Source organism: Castor canadensis, chromosome 5 (genome assembly GCF_047511655.1).
Source record: "Castor canadensis chromosome 5, mCasCan1.hap1v2, whole genome shotgun sequence".
In the NCBI taxonomy this organism is placed as follows: Eukaryota; Metazoa; Chordata; class Mammalia; order Rodentia; family Castoridae; genus Castor; species Castor canadensis.
This window is the reverse complement of record NC_133390.1, coordinates 49,529,240-49,551,273: the sequence shown is the minus strand read 5'-3', so window position 1 is coordinate 49,551,273 and position 22,034 is coordinate 49,529,240. Positions and strand designations below refer to the sequence as shown.

The window sequence follows — 22,034 nt, the reverse complement described above, 5'->3', positions numbered from 1 at the left end:
CATTGGTTTTTTGGTGGGTTTTTTGTTTGTTTGTTTTTTAAGGCAGTGTCTTGTTGTGTTGCCCAGGCAGACCTGCAATTCCTGGGCACAAATGATTTTCCTGCTTCAGCCTCCTGAAAAGCTAGGACTATGGGTGCACACCAGAGTGCCCAGCTATTACCATTAGTTTTAAACTATTTGTTTTGTTCTCCTCATCTAAATGAACAGAAATAGGAACACAAGTATGAAGTCTAAACATCTAAATCCTAAAACAATAGTTTTCAACTTTCTAATTTTGTTGCATCTTAAGATTTACAAATGGGGGAAAAAAGACAAGAGACATTGTCTTTGAGAACAAAGGTTTGAGCAAACTGTACCAGTTTATTTACAATTGTAATTTATAAACAATAACACAAACATCTTTACATTAATATTATGAAAAAGGTCCCATGGCTGAAATGGGCAAAAAAAATGAGACTTCAGGACATTTCTAAAGGGGGTGCCAAGAAATGGAGAAAATGCAATATTAACAGTTGGAGGAAAGTTATAAATATCAAGTATTGCACCAGGTGCAATTTCATGCAAATGTCTTCAACCACTCAAATAAACTGTTTTCATTTAGATATCAGAATAAAACTTCTTGAAATATAGTCTTTTATTCACTTGATTTCCATTAAGTAAACTAAAATAACTATTATTAACAGGGTACATTTAGATATTTCCATCAACCCCTTAGAGATAATCTATTACATTTTAGAACATGGCAGATTGTATTTGCTATTTCCCAAGGAGATTTTATAAAAATCTCTCCATGGCCCCAGAGATTTTTCTAGATCTCTCACCATGTGTGGCCAATATGGGCCACAGTAAAGAAGAGAAAGCTGCAAATAATGCAGATCACTTCAGTCTTGTCACATTAAGAGAATGAAAAGTTTCAAACCACTGGAACTTTTAATGACAAGACAGAATCAAAAAGAAAATTTTAGAATGTGATATAAAAGCAATTGAAATTTATACAGCTTTGATTATCTGACTGTTATTTAAGTGGATGTCTGTGTGGTCACAGACCATCATCTCAAGAAGATAAATCAATGTGTGCTCAACACTTGTTTTGAAAGATTCTAAGTCAAATAATCCACTTGTAATGACCAATGACATTTTTGTAGATACAATTCTGTCCCTAAAATGCTCATTTTAATCTTAACATGCCTACTTACTTACTACAGCTTATAAATGCTCTTTAGTGTCCAAATAATTAGGTAATGGAGCAAAGATGACTTAGGAATCAATGTTCCAATATTTCACTAGCTGGTCTGTATTTTGCATTGGCTGGAATCTTTATCCATTAAAAAAGGTTTCATTCTTTTTAAGAACACAAATAGTTGGCTAGTTATTAACCTAAGTTTTTACGTTCTCAAACTGCTCAGTGGGTAAAACTAAATGTACTTAAGGAAGTCTCTTTCACTAATTCTATCGCTAATTTTCAGTGAAGACATTGCAAATATGTATGTGTATGGTTGTTTTAAAACCTGAAAGTGATGCATGTTCCCTTACAACAGCTCTTCAAAACAGAACTGCATTCAGTACCCTTGGTCCATAAGGGCAGAAGGCCAATTACTTCAAAGTCATTTAATAACTGACTTTTTAATAAATCATTTTATAAAACTGAAAATGCAAAGAAAAAATTTTTTAAAAGTTTAACCATCTGGAGATTGATTATAATAATTTGCACTTATACCTGCTATTCAAGCACCCCCATGAGCAAATGAAAGTTCTCTGGTTAGTATTCAGTCAGGAAACATATGTTCATGTTTCTCTTGATTTCCTTAATGTCATTTAAATAATTTTCTTTTATATTAACTTTCCAAAGCATCCAAAACTTTCATGATCTGTTGTTTTATGGCTCTGGTAGCATCCCCTGCATTTGGAATCAAATACCTATAGGGAAAAATGTATATTAATAAAGTACTTTCCTTTCAGAATTAAGCTGAGATGTCATTACCTCTGACATCAACCAAACCAGAAGAGATTCCCTCCTGTGTACTGCCTGTAACTTATTTCAACAGATAATCAAAAACTTATTTTGAAAGAAAACCTAAACATAAAAACAATATGATTTTTCATATACAGCAGAGTTAAAAATTCTTTAAACTATTATGAAATATACAAAATAATGAGATAATAAAATAAAATGTAGCAAAATAAATTATTCTGTTGACTAAGTACTGATGTAATTTAATCTGCTACAATGTCATAATTTGATGGCATCTAATTCCAAAGATAGTAACAACTCAACACTTAATCTTGAATTCAAGGATAGCCACAGCGAGACCTTAAATCAAAAAACAAAGGGGGGAGGGGAATTCAAATTCTTAAGACTACATTTTTATCCACAGATTAAAGATTAAAGATCAGTGCAGTCTGTAGCTCTTTTTCCAGTCTATGAACTGTTTGAGAAATGGAAGAGCTTGTCCACAGTAAGACAAGGAAGAAAAGGAATAACTTAATAAGAAAAGGAAGAACTTGTTTGTATTGGACTATGAATTAACTACAGGTTATATATTCCGTATCCCAAATGCCTAGGACCAGAAGTGATTTGGATTTCAGACTTTTCAGATTGTGCAGTATTTTTGATACCTAGTAAGATATATTGGGGATGGGACCTAAAATCTAGACACAAAATTCATTTGTTTCATATGAACCTTAGACATAGACTGAGGATATACAATACTTTTAATTTAGTGCATGACACAAAAGTGGAATTTTCCATTTGTGGCATCCATGTCAGCACTCAGAATATTTTGGATTTTGGAACATTTTGTATTTCAAATTTTCAGATTAGAGATGCTCAACTTGTACTACATCACTTCATCACACTGCTTACTTCACTGACAATTTCCAAAACAATAAGTTTCTGCTGAAGAAACATTTACTTACATTCTAAGACAAGTTTCTATTTTACTGCAAACCAGCATTTAGTGCAACACCTTTATCAATTATTCTTAAGAACGCTAATGTCAAAAAACTTCTGAAATTAGTTACGGTACTTATTGAAATCATGCACTAATGGCTAAACAACTTATGACTAAGGACTGGAGAGAAAAAAGATAGCAACAGATACTTACAAAAGTATTTCAAGTATCCTACTCCACCACCCACTTCCCAAAATTGAGAAACAAACTGTGCTTAATGACTTGTAGTAATTCAGATAATACCATTCCAAGAAAAATCTTACCTTTCAATAGCGAGGATTTCTATTCCTGAAGCACTGCTGTTTCCATATTTGAAGGTAATTAGTTCAGGATGTTTTTTTTTTGATGTAATTTTAACTACAGAATTTAGTGCTTGTCGAGACTGTATATAAGCCAATCCTTTCCGTGAAAGAATCTCTCTCAAACAGTACATATGTGTTGCAGTAACCAACAGATGACTTGAAAGAAAAAAAGAGCATTAAAAGAAAAAAGTTTTAGTTTGATGTGCCCACTATAGAGGAACTAATATAGCAACCTTAAAACAACAGAGGTCAATATGGGAAGGTGACCGGGAAGTAGTGAAGAGGTCTGGCAGAGATGAATCAATTCAGGTTGTAATAACTTGTGCATGGAATCTCTCTGTATAGCTATCCATATCTCAAACTAGCAAAAATGCTGTGTCTTTCTTATTATTACTGATGCCTTCTCTTCAACAAAATTGGAGAAGAGGGCAGAACAGGTTCTGCCTGAAAGCGAGGGGGCTCGGGGGAGAGAGAGGGAGCAAGGGGGAAAAATGGCCCAAACAATATATGCACATATGAATAAATGAATTTTTAATGTTTTAAATAAATGTAATTAAAAACAGTGTTGCCTAAACAACCCACTTATAAAAAAGTTCAACTCTAAATAAAATTATTTTCAAGTTAAAAAATATACAGAGGATAATCTACATAAATAACTACACAACAGAAGCTTTTAACTTTTCTTTAATTGTATGCAAAATTAATGTTTTATTAATAGATAATCCTGTAACTATTTAAAAGGTATATTTCATTAAAAGTTCAATATAACATATAAATCACTAAAATAATTTTTGATTGAAATATAATATCCTGCTGCTAAGTATTTTAACAGAATTGCCTATATTCAAAACTATTCTTAGGGCGGGGGCATGCTTCAAGTAGTAGAACACCTACCTAGCAAGAGCAAGGTCCTGAGTTCAAACTCAGTACTGCAAAAAAAAGGCCTAATTATAGAACTATTCTCAGTCAGCACACCACAGCCTGTATCTAATATCAAGATCATAAGGCAATAGATGGGTTTCTGTACATATTTTATAATATTTACAATTGAATCCTGAAAGCAAAATGGTCATAGAATTATTAAAATCCCCCTTGTATCTGAGCTTACTGTTTTGTTTTGTTTTTAGTGGTACTAGGGTTTGAACACAGCCTCACGCTTGCTAGGAAGGCACTCTTACCACTTGAGCCATTCTCCCGGCCCTTTAGCTCACTTGTAATAGTGATAATACTCATAGATTTTTATGTAATACAATCAGACAAATATCAGCCATGTCCAGAAGCGAAAACACTTTACAAGACAACTGGCCTGGACTCAAAAGGATTCAATCATCATGAAGAGAAAGGGCACGTGAAAGGGATGGGAAAAGTACTATTATACATTGGGTGAGAATAAGGAAATATAACAGACAAATGCAATGTGTGAACCACGGCCAGATCTGGATCCAGAAGAAAAAAACACTAGAGACTATAAAAGTTACTTTGAGGGCTCTGGAAATTCTGAGTATGATCTGTACATTAGGTGAATTAATTTAAAACTTTTTAGATGGGGTAATGACACATTGGTGCTCCATCAAAGAATGAGCTTATTCTTGGGATATTTATGCTGAAGCATTTAAGAGTGAAGGAAGTGTCACATCTGTAACGTTTTTTTGAATAGTTTGACATAAAAGAACTATAGATGTATGTGTGTATATGTGTGTGTGTATACACACACACACACACACACACACACGGGGTTGTGTGAGACGATGTTAATAGCTGGTGGATCTAGAAGAGGATTATAAAGGTGCTCAATGTACTATTTCTTCAACATTTTTGCTTAAATCTTTTTCAAGATAAAAATTAAATGTTTTAAAAATCAAGACACAGAAGTTGACAGGAGGAAATTATATCTTCTTGTACTCAAATTAAGAAAAAGTTATTTTGTAATTCAATTTTATATTACCAACTTTCCCCACCCAAATTCAATTTTACAAAAAGAAGATATTTTTAAGTACCTAGGAAACATGTGTCCACTTTCTTTCACTTCTTTACAAGGAAAATGATGCTTGATATCTGGCTTATTTATCCAAGTCTGAATGTTTACAACCTCTTTTCTATCATCATCTGACATAGAAGAACTGTCAATTTCATCTATGAAGAAATCAGTGTTAAAAATGGACATTATCAAGTGTAGCACATTTCTTAACAACTTGAAAAATATTTCAGTAGTTATCTTGGGTTTGAGGGTGGGAAATCAATTCTAATACTACTACTGTTTCTTTATGCCACTGATACTAATAAAGAAATATTATTATGAAACATAACTATTGTAAGAAAATCTTGAGAATTCATTTTTAAAGATTTTTATACAGAATATATAACTATGTAACTAGTAACTATATGTAACTAGACTACAGACAAATGGTTGAATTGCCAGTTAATAAGCATCTATTTTAAAGTAAAGTTGGCAAAGGTCTTTTCCTTTGCTGATTTGTGATTTTAAAAAAGGGAAATAACAATAAAATCAATCCTGGGACAAATTAGTCAAATTCTTTTTCACGAGAAATTAAAAAACATCCCAACTTTGTTTTTCTAACTTAAGAAAAAGAAATTAACATTATTAAGATTAATAATAAATGTTCTTCAAAATATAAAGAGACATAATGGAAGGAACTTCATGTATTTATACTCCAGATAATGAAGCCCTCATGTATCTCTCCCTAGTCACAGCCTCTTTCCTTTCTCACCAAGTAGAGACTATCTCTATTTGGTGTGATCAGTTCCATGTCTTCTCTTTTTTTTTTTTCTCATTCTATTATTGAAACTTTTATTGAGCTTACCTCATTTTATGAAATATATTATCATCATCAGAGCCAAAGCCAACACAATTTGGTGAAAAGAAAATTCTATAATTCAGTGCATACATGTCTTTTCTTTAACCATATATGAATTTCCTTAAATATTATACAGCAGTGTTTCAGTTTAAATGTTTATAAAAAGTAGGCTTCTTAATTACATTCTTCTGCAACTGCTACCCTACTCCCAACATTGCTAAATTTATGCCTATTTGATACACATAGTTCTGGTTTTCTCATTTTCAAGTTAAAAATATATACTGCCTAATTTTCCACAGTGTGCATGTATATATGTAAGATGAATGCAAATATTCCATAATTTATTCACCCATTTGTCTCTCCCCTTTATTAATGGAATGAGTTGAGATCTCTCAGGAGAGATAGAGACAGAAAATGACAACAGAGAGGGAAAAAAGAAAAAGAAACAATTAGAAATAGCATATTTAATGCAAGTTTTCTGAAAGGTGATTTTGTAATATCTACTAAAATATCAAATATGATTTCCTTTAATCTAGCAATCTTACTCCTAAGAATTTACTTGAAAAGTTCTTATAGACATATGTATAGAAATAATTTGCCATTTGAAACAGAATAAAACAGGAAAATCACCAGTGCTGAATCAGAAGAAGACTGGTTAAATAAATTGTAGTATATGATAGGAAGAGAGTGAGAAGCTATATAGGTTAAAGTGGAAAATATGCAATATATACTTATTTCTAACTGGAAAAGGCAAGCTGAAACTCAGGATTCTTTTTTTTTTTTCTCATTTTGTATATGTATATACTGGAGTTTTTCCTAACTCAACACACATATTAATATTAATTATGATTACTTAATGAGGATATTCTGGACTGTGGAATTATAAAACAAAGTAATAAATTATTTTTTAAAACGTAAAGACAACCATACAGTAGATAAATTTCTCTGATACAATATCTCCATCGATACAGCCAGCAGTTTCAAAGGGTTTTTTCCAGATGTCTCAATTTTGGAGTTCTCTGAACTCCTGTTCCACAACTGTCATGCTCCTAGTATGATCAAAAAGATATAAATCCAATTGAAGTGGTAGACTTCAATACCACTTCTACAATGAAAATGTCCAAATTTTCATCAGCTTAGACTTCTTTTCAGCTGAAAACTCCTATAGTAGTCAAAAGCCTACTTAACATTTCTCTTTGGATTTCTGATAGGCACAATTTAAGGTATATACAACTGAAGTTTTAATAGAAACCCAAGGACCTTCCAATTCCCTCTATGGAATCTCAGTTTGTTTAAAACAGTTGTTTGTTAGTTCCAGGATGACCTCTAAAATCACTCCTGGTGACTGAGAAAAGAAGTGTGTAGATAAGTCTAGTAATTACTACCTGTGTCATATTCTTCTTCATCTCCAATGCTGAAAACAGGCTTTACACCACGGTAAGGTTTGCCTACTCTGTCACTGCTGCTTACATGCCTATATTCAAAGAATTTTAGGAAGGAAAACATAATTTAAGTAATCAAAGATTTTCTCTAAGCATCATGCGACTATTCAAACAAAATGGAAATATTCTTTGGCCCCCATGTACCACCCAACAGCTTAAGGATAGCTATGTTAAGGAAACTGAAAAAAGATAAAGAAATTATGTTAGTAAAAGTATCAAAGGGATTTGATAGGCTGATGCTCTTAAGTCTGTAAATTATAAATTATAAACAATTTCAATATTCATGTTAAACCCAATATTTAGATCTGTTTGGTCTTAGTAAAGTCATATAACCTCTCTGTGCTGTTACCTCATCTATAAGTTGGTGATAACAATATCTATTCTTACGGGTTACTATGAGAATTAAATCAGCTAATTTTTTGTAAAGTGAACAATGCCTCGTATATAGTGAGGGCTACATATATGTTTATTGTACAAAACAAGTAATAGTACAAAATATTACAATTCTAATAGGAATGTTCAAGGCTTCTCTTATAGGTACAAGTGTCTTAGAGATGCTTCCCACATTTTTCATTACTGTTTTTTTTCAGTACTGAGGATTAAACCCTTGGCCCACCTGAGCTACGCCTCAGCCTGTACTTTTGTTTTAATCAAGGCTAAGATTCTACATAAATATAAGCCATGAAAATGAATCTTCCTTTCTTTCTCAAGTGGAAGAAACATAAATAACATATAGATCAAAAAATTTATTCTATAGGAAGTGTGACCTCTCTCTTTTTAAAAATTAACACCTGGTCAATTTTCTTATAAACCCAAAGGCAAAACAAAAATATTTTAACAAAATACTTAATGTGTCTGGGAAAAAGCATTGCTTTATTTTCAGGGTAAGGTTCGGTTAGGATTATGCAGTATAGACCAGGCACTGATAGCTCACACCTGTAATCCCAGCTACTCAGGAGGCACAGATCAGGAGGATCACAGTTTGAAGCCAGCCTGGACAGATAGTTCGCAAGACCCAATCTTGAAAAAAACCCTTCAAAAAAAGGTCTGGTAGAGTGGCTCAAGGTGAAGGCCCTGAGTTCACGCCCCAGTACCAAAAAAAAAAAAGATTTATCTAGGACAAATGAAGGCAAGCATTTTTCTTTCTTCACACATGAAGACACTCAGAATCTTCTACTTTTAAAAGACAGTCCAATATGGGAGAAAAATTAAGTATCCTGTCTTACTTTTACAAAGGATCAAATTTTTACTTTAAATAATTTCATTAATAATAATTTAAAATAATTTTAATACATATCAATAAAAAACTCACTATAACCTAATTTTGTTGAAGTAGGTGTAAATCTTTACTATTTCCAAATAACATTCCTTTAAACACATGCACATACACACACATCCCTAAATAAGAGTTTAGTGTATAATAGATATTCTTTGGCATTTATGTTAGGTTACCTTGTATATAAAGTTTGATTAGGTTAGAAGCAATAAAACCACTTGATTTTGTTAAAACATATCTAATATAAAATTATCCCAGAAATTATCAAACTATGTTCATTAGACAGTGCTATAGTTTAGATCAGGACTGTCCCCCAGAGGTCTGTAATGTTAAGGCTTAGTCTCCAGTTTGGTGATACTGTGAGGTGGTAGAAACTTTAAGAGGGGTCCTGTTGGAAGGTCTTCAGACACAGAGGGTGATGTGCTCTTGAAGAGGATATTGGACCCTGTCCCTTGTTTTCTTTCAACCCAGCCGTGAGGTAAACAGCTTTAACTCCACCATGTTTTCCCATTAGGATGTGCTGCCTCACCACAGGTCCCAAAAGCAATGAATCTGCCCTACCAAGGACTGAAACCTCTACAGCTGTGAGCCAAAATGAATCTTTCCTCTTTTTAAGTTGATGAACTCAGGAACTTTGTTAAAGTAATGGAAAGGTGATGAAAAAGAAAAATGAAAGAAATAGTTAATACAACTTTAACTTTTCCTTCCTGTCAAAAGGAAAAGGTAATAGCTTTACTAAAATGCTTTAGTGCCATCTAGATTCTATGAGATTAAATTACAGGTTCTCACCTGCTATTAAAGCATAAACTGCTACAATATAGACAAAGATCATGCTGGATTACAGTAAATGCTTGAACCAGAAAGCAAGTATGAGTAAGGAAACAATCCTTTAAAAAATGAGCTATTCATTATTAATCTAGATTTATAATACAATTCAAAGATTTATGATTGAAAATGCTAAAGTTTACTAAGATATTTCCTTAAAGACTCACTAAAAATTAATGAAATTCAATGTTTTGACTTTTTTGGTGCAGGGGTTTGGTTGGTCTATTTTTATAAAGCAGTATATCTATACTTTTTTGCCAAAGTAATAACAGAATCATCGACAAAATAGTTTGGACAGGTTTTAACTTAATTTACTCAGCTTAGAAACTCAATTCATACTAACTTCATTAAATTGTGCTTTCAAAATAAATGTATCTGCATGCAGACCACAGAAGATTTAAATTAAAAAAATTAACAATCTGGGAGAAAATCTGGGAGCTAAATTAGACTAACTCAATGATCCTAAACAAGAGACAAGAGAAAGATGATTCACAAACGCATTATAATTCTTGAAGAAGTAATTTTCTTCAAAATAGTCTCACGTATAAACTTATATAGTTGCCTATAACTGGCATTGTGTAGGAACAGGCACAATAAATAAAAACGCTAATCAGGTAAGTTATTAGGTAACCATTATTTTAAAAAATGCTACTTCTAGTCACTGAAAGTTTGAAATGCCCTGAGAAAAAGTCAACTCCATTATTGTAAGGCTTAACTTATATCCAAGGTATGACTAGAATTTCTTTTTAAATGTTCATAGGTATTGCTATAACTGATACTCTAATTTAAATTGCAGAAAAATTCTGTGAGTAACTAAGTTGGTAATGTACTTTTGTTCATCCTACTTGAAGATTCAGACTTTTTAAGCCTTAAACTTATGGAATTTTCATGTTTTTTAATCGTAAGCACCCGATCATATTGGAGGCAGAGAAGTAATAGATTATACTTTAAAATGCCTAAAATGATTTCTTTCAAGGAAAACCCAAAGGTAGAATCTTAGAACTGTGGTTCTTCTGAACAGAATTATATATGTTAACTCACCTACCTAAATACATGCATCTTATTGAAGAAAAGTCTGAAAATTATATATATATTTACATAATGTATATGAATTACAATTTTTGAGGCTGGCTCAAAAAAATTTTTTTTTCTGGCTCAGTTGCAGAGAACGTATGTTGTAGGCAACAAAAGATTTTCCTGAACCATGAACTGTGCCTGTTTTTAGGCACTATAATTTCCTGTTAGGGCAGAAGATAGTAGTAAATTATTTCCAAAGTGAATGCCCTGCCAATTCTAGATTACATACATACTTTCTTTGTTTCACCTTTCCCTGTCTCAAAATAAAAGCTGCAAGGTTTATATTCTTGCGTTTGAACAAGTTTGATTTTCATCTAATGAATGGGAGATAGAAACATGCAAGGGGGAAAAAAAAAAGATCAAGCAAAAACCAAAAAGAAAAGCAGATGCATCAGCATAACACACTCCTACAAGCAGAATGAACAAAGTTGAGCTTTTGAAAAAGCTGCTTGAAATTTTAGCCAAGAAGCACAAATCTTATAGACAATGTGAAGCATGCTGAAGGAAAAGGATGTTTCGATAAAGCTGCTCTACTCATCGGCTTACCGCTCTGTACATGATCTGTCTGGCCAGGGGAGATTGAAAGACATTCTATAGCAAATCAAGGCAGAGGACAGAACAAAATGATTATAAAAAAAAATGCAGCAGCTTTAAAACAAAAATCTAGTGCAATCAGTTTTTAACCCAGAGTGAACATTATAAAGAAAACATTGCAATCACCCCAGGTACAAAGAAAAATTCAGAGAAGCCAGTTTTAAGTCACACTTTAACAAGTCTTAAGTTACAGCTATCACTAGTTTACTTTAAAATAGAACGAATGCTTTTTTTTTTTTTGGTGGTGCTAGGGTTTGAACGCAGGGCCTCATGCTTGCTAGGCAGATGCTCTGTCATTCTGCCAGCTAAAATGAATGCAATTTAGAGTAAAATTTTAAATGTTCATCCCACAAAATGCAGATGTAATAATACTACAATTCAGAAGCACTAATAAGAGTTAGGCTTTTGATAACAGACACAACTCTTGAGCAAATAAATCTTTTAGGCTTGATATGATGTTTTAATAGTTATCAACAGACTCTTTTAAATAGGGATAATTTTCTGGATTAGTGAAAAGAACTATTATCTTCTTTGCTATTTACTAAATGGGAATATACGGTTGAATGCATATGTATAAAAGGTTCTGATATTTGGTTCTTAAAAATCAAATATTTCAATTTTCCCAGGACACTGTAAATAAGACTTAGAGTAAAATCAAATACTATTAAACATTTTCAAAATCAGGGTTGCTTCTGAGTTAGAATTATAAGGTTAGTTTTGAACTCTAGGAACAAGAAAGATAAATTAGACTAATACATGAAAAAAATATTATGCAGTCAGTTATGATAAGAAGCAGTAAAACAGATATTCTTAAATTTGCTTCTCAGTTATTTGCTGTGTGCCCCATTTTAATTCACAGGAAAATGAACTTTGCTTATATTTTCAAACAAAATTCTGTAAAGATCTAAACTTCATAAAGTGGGATTCTGCAATATTTAGTATGACCAAATTGTCTAGGTTTTCAATTCCTGGAGCAGAGGAGGAAATTCCTTCTCTGATACCACTGCATTTCATACATGATTCCCGTCCTCTTGACATTTGGGAACAGCTACCATGTGAAGTGTTATACATGTAAGGACCCATGAGCATATTGCAATGGTAGCAACACAGAGTGGCAGGCTCATTATGTGTATTTTCTTCTGAGCAGTGGGAAAGGAGAGGAATCTGCATAGTTAAACTTCATAGTAATAAAGTATAGCCCAGTAGTTATAAAGGAAACTGACAGAAAATGTACTTTATGATCCTTTTCTAGAATACTTTCAACTAACATTTATTTACCATAAAACACATTTCTTCAGTTTTAATTACCCATCAAATTCAAAACTATGTAAGAAACTCACCGGTCCACAGGAGTTGATGTATTCTCAATAAAACTAATAACTTTTTCCCTGACATTAACAGATTTTGTCTTCAAAGCCACAGTCATTTTATTTACCAGTGATTTCATTCCTCTATCATTTGACCCATTAGAAGATTCACCCTGAAAACCAAGAACATAGATGGATTAACCACTCTCCAAATAATTAGCAGACACACTTAAAGTTTATCCATGTATTATGGGCTAAATTGTATCTCCACCAAATTCATATGTTAAAGTCTGAACTCCCAGTAAATATCAGAATGTAAGTATATTTGTGAGAAAAAAAGTCTTTCAATTAATTTCTAAAATTAGTGTTTTCAAATCTGAAGACAAAAGGCTGTGGGTAAGAATATAAATTTATGTATTTTGGAGGGCTATTTGATAATAACATAGAATTCTAGGGATTTTGGGCAGCCTCTTGATCAAGTTATTCATTTCTAGAAAACTGCATAACTCGTTCTATGAAGCCAGTATCACATTCATCCCCAAACCAGATAAGGACACATCAAAAAAAGAGTACAGGAAATCTCCGTAAGGAACATAGATGGAAAAATTCTCAATAAAATAGTGGCAAACCAAATTCAACAGCATATCCAAAAGATCATATACCATGAACAAGTCGTCTTCATCCCAGGGATACAGGAATGGTTCAACATATGCAGATCATTAAATGTAACACACCATATTAACAGAAGCAAAGATAAAAACCATTTGGTGATCTCAATAGCTGCAGAAAAATCATCCAATAAAATTTAACACCCTTTCGTGATAAAAGCTCTGATGAAGCTAGGAATAGAAGGAATGTACTCAACATAATAAAGGCTATACATGACAGACCTATAGCCAACATTATACTTAATAGGGAAAAACTGAAACCATTTCCCCTAAAGTCAGGAATGAGACAAGGGTGCCCACTCTCTCCACTCCTATTCAACATATTCCTGGAATTTCCAGCCAGAGCAGTAAGACAGGAAAGAAATAAAAGAAATACAAATAGGTAAGAAAGAAGTCAAACTATCCCTATTCACAGATGATATGGTCTTGTACCTAAAAGACCCAAAAAAAATCTCCACCCAAAAACTCCTAGCCACCATACACAGCTTTTGTATCCAAAAGGATACAAAATTAATTTACAAAAACCAGTAGCCTTTTTATACTCCAACAATGAACAATTGAGGAATATAGGAAAATAATTCCATTTACGATACCTCAAAAAAAAAAATCAAATACCTAGGAATAAACTTAACAAAGGATGTGAATGATCTCTATAAGGAAAGCTACAAATCATTAAAGAAAAAAAATCAAGGAAGTCTACAGAATATGGAAAGATCTCCCATGTTCATGGATTGATAGAATCAACATAGTAAAAATGGCTACACTACTTAAAGCAATCTACATATTCAACGCAATTCCTATCAAAATCCTAATGATATTCATCACAGAGATTGAAAAATCAATCGTAAATTCATTTGGAAGCACAAAAGACTGCAAATAGCCAAGGCAATACTGCACAAAAAGAGCAACGCTGAAAGTATCACAATACCCAACTTCAAACTATACTACAGAACCATAGCAATAAAAACAGTATAGTACTAGCACAAAAACAGATAGGAAGACCAGTAGAACAGAACAGAAGACCCAGATATAAATCCACACAGCTATACCCACCTAATTTTTGACAAAGGTACCAAAAACATACAATGCAGAAAAGACATCCTTTCAATAAATGTGGCTGGGAGAAGTGGTATCTGCCTGCAGAAAACTGAAAGTAGATCCATGTTTGTCACCCTGTTCAAGTATCAACTCAAAGTATATTAAAGACCTTAATATAAGACGTGAAACCTTGAAGCTAGTGCAGCAAAGAGCAGGGAATCCACTGGAAGCTATAAGCATAGGCAATGATTTCCTCAGTAGAACTCAAGGGGGTCAGCAACTAAGAGAAAGGATCAACAAATGGGACTACATGAAATTAAAAAGCTTCTGCACAACAAATGAAATGGTCTCTAAACCATTTGAAGAGGCCACCCACAGAATGGGAGAAAATCTTTGCCAGCTATACATTGGACAGGGGACTGATAGCCATTTTAATATACAGGGAGCTAAAACAACTAAACTCCCAAAAAAATCAATGACCCAATGAACAAATGGGTAAATGAGCTGAACAGAGCTTTTTCAAAGGAAGAATTCCAAATGACTAAAAAATACATGAAAAAATGCTCACCATCCCTGGCCATAAAGGAAATACAAATCAAAATCACATTAAGATTCCACCTTACTCCTATGAAGAATAGCTACCATCAAGAATGCAAACAACAAATTTTGGCAAGGATGTGGGGAAAAAAAGAACCCTAATCCACTGGTGGTGGGAATGTAAGCTAGTACAACCACTATGGAAAACAGTATGGAGGCACCTTAAAAAACTAAAAATAGATCTGCCATAGGATTCAGCAATACCACTCCTGGGGGTATACCTGAAGGAATGAGAGTCAACTTACAACAAAGGAACCTGTACACCCATGTTTACTGCAGCACTACCCACAACAGCTAAGCTATGGAAACAGCCAAGATGCCCCACTATTGAAGAAAATATGGTAATTATACACAATGGAATTTTACTCAGTTACAAAGAATGAAATTTTGTCATTCTCAGGTAAATGGATAGAACTGGAGAACACCATCTTAAGTGAAGGTAGCTACACTCAGAAGGCCAAAAGCCACATGTTCTCTCTCAAATGTGGAATATAGACTTAACAAATGCAGAAATACTATGACATACTGGTCACGCTAAGGGGATGTCACACACAGGAGGGTTAGGGTAAAAGAGGGAAACTAAGAACTTGAATATGGTCCATATACTCTCTAACAAGAATGAATATAGAAATCTTAAACCAATTGAAACCACCATAAGAAAGGGACTAAGGTAGAATGAAGAAAATCAGAGGAGATAAACCAATTGGGGTTATAATACATATATATATAGAAATACCACAAGGAAACTCTCTCTGTAGCTACCTTTATCTCAAACAAGCTAAAGTGTCATGTTTTTCTTTTTATCCTTCTAAAGAAATGGAGAACAGGAAGGCAGAACAGGTCCTGCCCAGTGGGGAGGGCTGGAACCAGTGAGAGGGGGGAGGTGATGGGGAAAGGGGGTAGAAAGTGAAAAAATGTATACACATGTCTGTAAATGCAAAAATGATACCTGTTGAAACTATTCCAGGAATGGAGGGGGAAAGAGATAAAGCAGAACAGTAGAGAGGTGAATTCAAGCATGATATACTTGACACACTTTAAGAACCTGTGTAAATGCCACAATGTACCCCGTCCCAGCACAATAAAGGAAAAAAAGTTATTCATTTCTACAACTAAAATAATCACAGCATATGCAAGTATATCACTTTAAAAATTGGTATAAAGCTTGTAAAAGAAAAAGAATGAAAGCAGTATAGGTATTTAGCAATAGGGAACTGAATAAATTGTAACACATCCATTCAATGTAGTACTTAGTTTTTTACACAAAGGCCTCTTGTGTATCTCGAGGATCAAGGTAAAAACAAACTTCTCAGAGAAGCTTTATCTGCTGATACTGCTGTGACAGTAATTTGCTTTGATTTGCATAGCCAAAGATAAACCTCAATGTACTTAATGGATTGTAATTTTGCAATAATTACTATTAAACATTTGGGATAGGCATTATAGATGCTATTGCACATCTAATCTTCAAGTCCTCCTTAAGAGGTTCTGCTATTATCATCTCTCTTGCACAGATGGAGAAACCACAGCTCAAATACCTTGCTAGCGATCATGAAGAAGGTAAGTTGTAGAGATCCAACCTGAACCCAAGTATGGAAAGCTATAAGCCCAAACTAGTAATCGTAATCCTGTACTGCAGTTTACATCTGTTTCTGTTCTAAAGAATAAATATTAGGTGGGTGACGGCTGTTTGTTAAGTAAATGACTTTAAAATGACATCTAATTCTAGTGATATACCGAAAAGACAAAAAACTTATGACCCAAATAGTTCCAAAATTAGAACAGAAAAATGGACTTATCCACTATAACGCCTGTAATAATGCACACCTCAATAATTAAAAAACAAATATAACAAGGTGGGCATTGTTTTCTGTCTTTCTCTGTCTAGCCCACTCTCATGTGTGAATAGTCTGAAGTCTTGCTGTGTAAACTTGTAGTGGTGAGGAATAGAGATAGTGTGCAGGAGATGTGAAGATAAGCCTGCCTATCTCTTGGCCCAAATGAATTGGGAGATTACTGTAATCAGCTCACTTAAAGAGTTCTACCTAGTTCAGTTGTACAAGCTCAGTCCATCATTTCCTTCCCCTTGCAATAACAGAACTTCTCATTGCTGTGTTTGAAATATTTTTTACTCCATTTCTGTTACGATGGGAGTTTGGTAGTTATTTACCTTTTCTGGGAACTGATCAAACTTTGGTGACTTATTTTATACATATACTTACATCAACAGAAGAGTTGATGCTGCTCCTTGAGCCAGAAGTACTAGCAATCCAATGGCCATATCCATTTTCTGGCCCATCCACATTAATATCTGCCAGGTGCTGCTGCAGTGCTTAAGATAAACAAGAAAACAAAACAACAAAACCTAAACTTTTGGAAAGATTCGTTACCAGAAAAGTATAATAAACATGTCATTGCTGAGTGTGAAAGGACTCAAGGATATAACCACAGGTATTTCTTTTTGCACCCCAATACAGGAGTAAAGGCCTCGGGCCATGACAAACTTTGTTTCTTCTCTTCTCTGTCCTTCCAAAGCCCTCTACAAAGAGGTAACTTTTCTTAACTGTCCCTGAGGGAATGATGACTATAAAGGCTTTATGTTTTCCTCTTTGGAAGGCAACTGTTCAAGTATTAATGGACAATCTCTGCAAGATTTTTATGACATCAGGGAAAAATCTATAGAAGCTTTGTTATACCATAAGAAGACATCAACCAATTTTTCCCATGATAAAGCAGTCTTAAGCATTAAAAGTTATGGAAAGAGAGATTATTCATAGTACAAAAGAATTTATACTTTCTAAAAAGTTTCTAAAATGCAGTTTATTCTAGAATATAGACTAACTGGGTATCATGATACATGTCTATAATCCTCACTCAGGAGGCTAAGGCAGGAGAATCAAGAGTTTCAGGACAGCTTTGGGCCACACAGCAAGACCCTGTCTCAAAAAAACAACAAAAAATCTAGAATAAACTAAAACATAATGTTATTCAGATACTTTTGAGATGTATATGCCTAATAACCAAGCTCTGTATCATGTTATCAGGATTCCTGCACCAACACTTGTTATTAATACTTAATAAAATAATACCTTTTGTAGATAAAACTCTGGGTATGAGCCTCAAAGGTAATTAGTTCTCAAGCCATAATATATACAGGAAATAATCAAAATGCTTACAAATATCAACAAAGACCAACAGAAAATAGATACTAATTTAACAAAAATTCTAAGTTACAGCATAAAATTAGATGAGGTCAGAACTTACTCCTGGTTAAGATACCTATGATTAAAACTCATATACCTTCCATATATATTGATTTTATTTTATCATTAATTTCTCCTAGAATTGACAGTTCTACATTTTTATGATATCTCTTTTCCTAATGTAAGACAGGCTTTAAAAAAAAAATCTTATTACACTGACCTAATCTTTCATACATTATAGAATACTTACCTGCAAAGACTCTGCCAATTATTGACTATAATGGATTTGAAACTGTCAGCCTATTTTGTTCCATATACCAATATTTTCTTACCAGTTTATTCCTTCAAGTAGTTAAAAAAATAAAATGATAAAAAATACCTAATTAGTACAAAGAGTAAACTTTGAAAAGTATTTCTCCAACTCTTATTTCCTAGCCTATCAAATTCTTCTTTTGCACAGGTGCAAACAATATGGGTAGATTTTCATGAATTTTTGTAAAAATATTTTTGGAGGGGCTCTTAAATAGTCTTTTACCAAATATTCACCCGTTTCAATTGGCTACTATAGTTTTAATCTATATGTTTTGCTAACCTTGTCTTTTCTGCAAATACTGAACGACTTAAGAGAGAATCTACCCAATAACTAATTTGGTCACTCCAAAGCAGATCTGCTGATAACCACTATAATTTTCTATGAAAAATGGAGACAAAGAAACTAATAAATTAAAATCTTACCCATAAATCCTCCACTGGCAATACTCACATATTCTTTGTTTTTCTGCAATAAAAGATAAAATTTACATCATTCCAAAATGCAAGTTAATATTTCAGATAGTTCTAAAACACTGACAAACATAATACATGTTATATATTACATTTCTGGATTTTTTGTTTTCCTTGACATTTTGGACCTTGGCACAGAGTGGTATCTACATTAACCTAGTATACTTTAAAGTCTGGTGCTTGGGCAGAAAGAAGAGGACAACTTTAACACTATAAATAGAACACGTTGTGAGTTTTTATTGTTATTGTCATAGCAATGCAAAAGCCAAACCAAATTTAATCATATTGTATTTAAGATGTAATCAAAGTAATTTTTAAAAGCTTTCCAAGTATTTTGTGTCTTTAGTAAAAAGCTAATATAAAAAGAAATATAATACCTGATAATGAAAAAGAACTGTCATAGTGTTACTATTTTGCAAACTACTAAAAATATATGGAGCAGGGCATGGTGACACATATCTGTTATCCTAAAATTTATGGAGGCTGAGGCAGGAGGATTTTGAGTTTGAGGACAGCCTGAGCTACATAGCTAGATCCAAGCCAGCCTGGGCTACATTAAAAAACTGTGTTCTCAAAGAAATCATATGTGAATGTAATCAGCAAAACCCAAAATGTGAGAAACTCTATACAGACAAATTAACTGGGTTACTTTCAACAAATATATACAAGGAAAACAATTAGAAAAAGAGAAGCCATAAATTAAAAGGAACTAAAAAAAAAAATCAAACGCAATGCCTTGTTTTGTGTTCTAGAAAACTCACGGAAACTTGGAACACGAGTTGGATTTCTTTTTTATAATAAAGTATGACAATGTGATTATGTTACAAAGAGTTTATAGAACTCAATTCTCCCATTTTGCATTTTCTTTGAAATTTTTCATGATAAAAATTAGGGGAAAATCTCTACAACTCCATCAAGAATTTCAACATTATTATTATTGTTGTTAAAAGAAACAAAGTTTATATACCACAAACTCTTCCTATGACAGCTCTTACAATATAGTTTATATTGAAGCATTTTAAAAATAGGCCAATTAAATATTTGTTACTCTGTATAAGTTTCTAAACTCTTTCATTTAAGATGGTTTAAAATCACCTGATAATCCCTTTTCCAAATACTTTGTTTTTTCTCTTTACTTGTTTAAAGGATTTTACCTTTAAAATAATTTTCTCAAACCAGATTCCCAGTAAAACAAATCATAAATAGAAATGAATCCAAATTGAGTGACCTGTATAATACTAAGCCTACTGTCTTCCTCATTCCATAGTTTAGGATCACACAATGTGAGGACGTCACTGCATAAACTACCAAGGAATACTTCATAAACTTCAAAAACAATTTTTTTTTTATAAAGGCAAGCCATCACTGACTGAAACACTGAAAGAAAGCAGAGATACATGTTGCATAAAACCACTAATACAAATCAGATGTGAAGACAATACTCAAACACAAATTGAAAGACAGATAAGTGTCATGAATAAATATGTGTGCATTATTTATCTAAATCAAAAGTGAAGATATTAAAATAAATTATATGACTATTATGAAAAGTACTAGAGCATGGATAGGGATATAGATCAATGCAACAGAATGTTCCAGAAACAGATCCTGATACTTAATGGAATTTAGAATATTAAAAAGGTGGTATTTCAAATTGATAGCACAAAAATAATTCCAATCTGAAAAAAAAATCTTTGATTATTACTTCACTTCTTATACAAAAATAAATTCCAGATGGTTCAAAACTTAAAATATAAAAAATAAGCCATATAAGCATGAGAAAAATCTGGTGAACAAAATGACCTTTCATTGCAAGCACAAAACTAAAAAGTTATAAAGAAACATACAGATAAATCCGATAGTGTCTATAAAAGTAAAAAATTATCTATGTGAGTATCTCCAAGGTCACAGCAATAGCCAAGCAAATCATCAGCATACCTGTAAAAAGTGTGCCAGGACCATGTTCATATACATGTCTTCTTCTTCCCTGCCACTGCCCATAAAACACAGGTGCTCCCCACCAGCTATGGAGCCAGACTCAATGGACTGCTTCTGTGCTTCCAGCAAGGACTTCACTGACTGTGCAAACTCGGATGGATTCTGGAGCATCTGGAAAATTTAAAAAAATAAAAAGATTGGCAAGTCTGTATTTCACATACATTTGCAAAACTTGAAATATTTTTCCATGAAAAAAATCTGAGACTTAAAGAGCCACACTGAAAGTAAGGGAAAAATAAAGGGCTCCTATAAATAAAATCTGTGGGAAAAGAGAAATATGTATCTATGATAGATTAGCACAAAAGTTGAAAATTTGCAGAAATATTATGCAAAAAATACAGTTGTACTAGAGAAAAAAAAATTTATTTATTTTTTTTTTTTGTGGAAGTACTGGGGCTTGAACTCAGGGCCTTATCATTTGCCAGGCAAGTGCTCTTCCATTTGAGTCATGCTTTCAGCCCTTTTTGCTTTAGGTTAGTTATTTTACTTTATCTAATTTTAGACAAGGTGCCCATTTTTGACTGGGATCACGATCCTTCTAACTATCGCTTCCCACATAGCTGGAATGAAAGGTGCCTGCCACCACTCCTGGGCTTATTGGTTGAAATGGAGTCTTAAATATTTCCCTGGACTGGCCTCAAACTTCAGTCCTCCAGATCTCTGCCTCCTAAGTAGCTGAGATTACAGACATGAGCCACAACAGCCAGTCAAGTTTTTTCTTATATAACAAACTAGCTACAGTGTCTATACTTAGGCATGATGGCAAAAACAGAGTGGAAAAAAAACACTGAGTGAAAGGGCCCATAACTAAAACCAATAGATCAAAACAGCTCTATTTATTGGTTTCCAATTACAAAGAAAACCATTACTTCTTTTAGTCAGAAATAGTGGAAGCCATTTATTTATCAATACTACATAAGGTAGTGGCAATAAAAGGATGAAAAATTCATTTCTTATGTACAAGGAAACAAGTAAAGAATTACAAAAATTTTAATAAAATTTTAATAAAACTGTTATAATTGGGCCACACATATAAAATCCATTCTACTGGATTTTATTAAAATCCAATAGAAAAAAAGACAGACCATATGGAAAAGCAAAGAAAGGAAGGAAGGAAGGAAGGAAGGAAGGAAGGAAGGAAGGAAGGAAGGAAGGAA

At 33.1% G+C, this 22,034-nt stretch overlaps 1 protein-coding gene across 5 annotated transcripts in view; it reads right to left on the bottom strand.

Moving 5' to 3' along the window:
• Window positions 1–321: 321 nt before the first annotated feature.
• The window catches only part of Tbc1d23 (TBC1 domain family member 23), a 58,902-nt gene continuing 37,189 nt past the window's right edge, over window positions 322–22,034 (bottom strand). For 3 of the 5 annotated variants that reach the window (XM_074072975.1, XM_074072978.1, XM_020163318.2), the window contains 9 exons: window positions 20,818–20,988; window positions 18,832–18,874; window positions 17,116–17,225; window positions 12,624–12,763; window positions 11,236–11,280; window positions 7,455–7,543; window positions 5,251–5,386; window positions 3,215–3,409; window positions 322–1,917 (listed from right to left, as the gene is read on the bottom strand). In XM_074072975.1, the coding sequence (XP_073929076.1) occupies window positions 1,836–1,917; window positions 3,215–3,409; window positions 5,251–5,386; window positions 7,455–7,543; window positions 11,236–11,280; window positions 12,624–12,763; window positions 17,116–17,225; window positions 18,832–18,874; window positions 20,818–20,988 (1,011 nt within the window). In that variant the 3' untranslated portion in view covers window positions 322–1,835. Of the gene's footprint in view, window positions 1,918–3,214; window positions 3,410–5,250; window positions 5,387–6,015; window positions 7,119–7,454; window positions 7,544–11,235; window positions 11,281–12,623; window positions 12,764–17,115; window positions 17,226–18,831; window positions 18,875–20,817; window positions 20,989–22,034 lie in introns of those variants that run through there. The other 2 variants (XM_074072976.1, XM_074072977.1) reach the window with 2 other exon arrangements.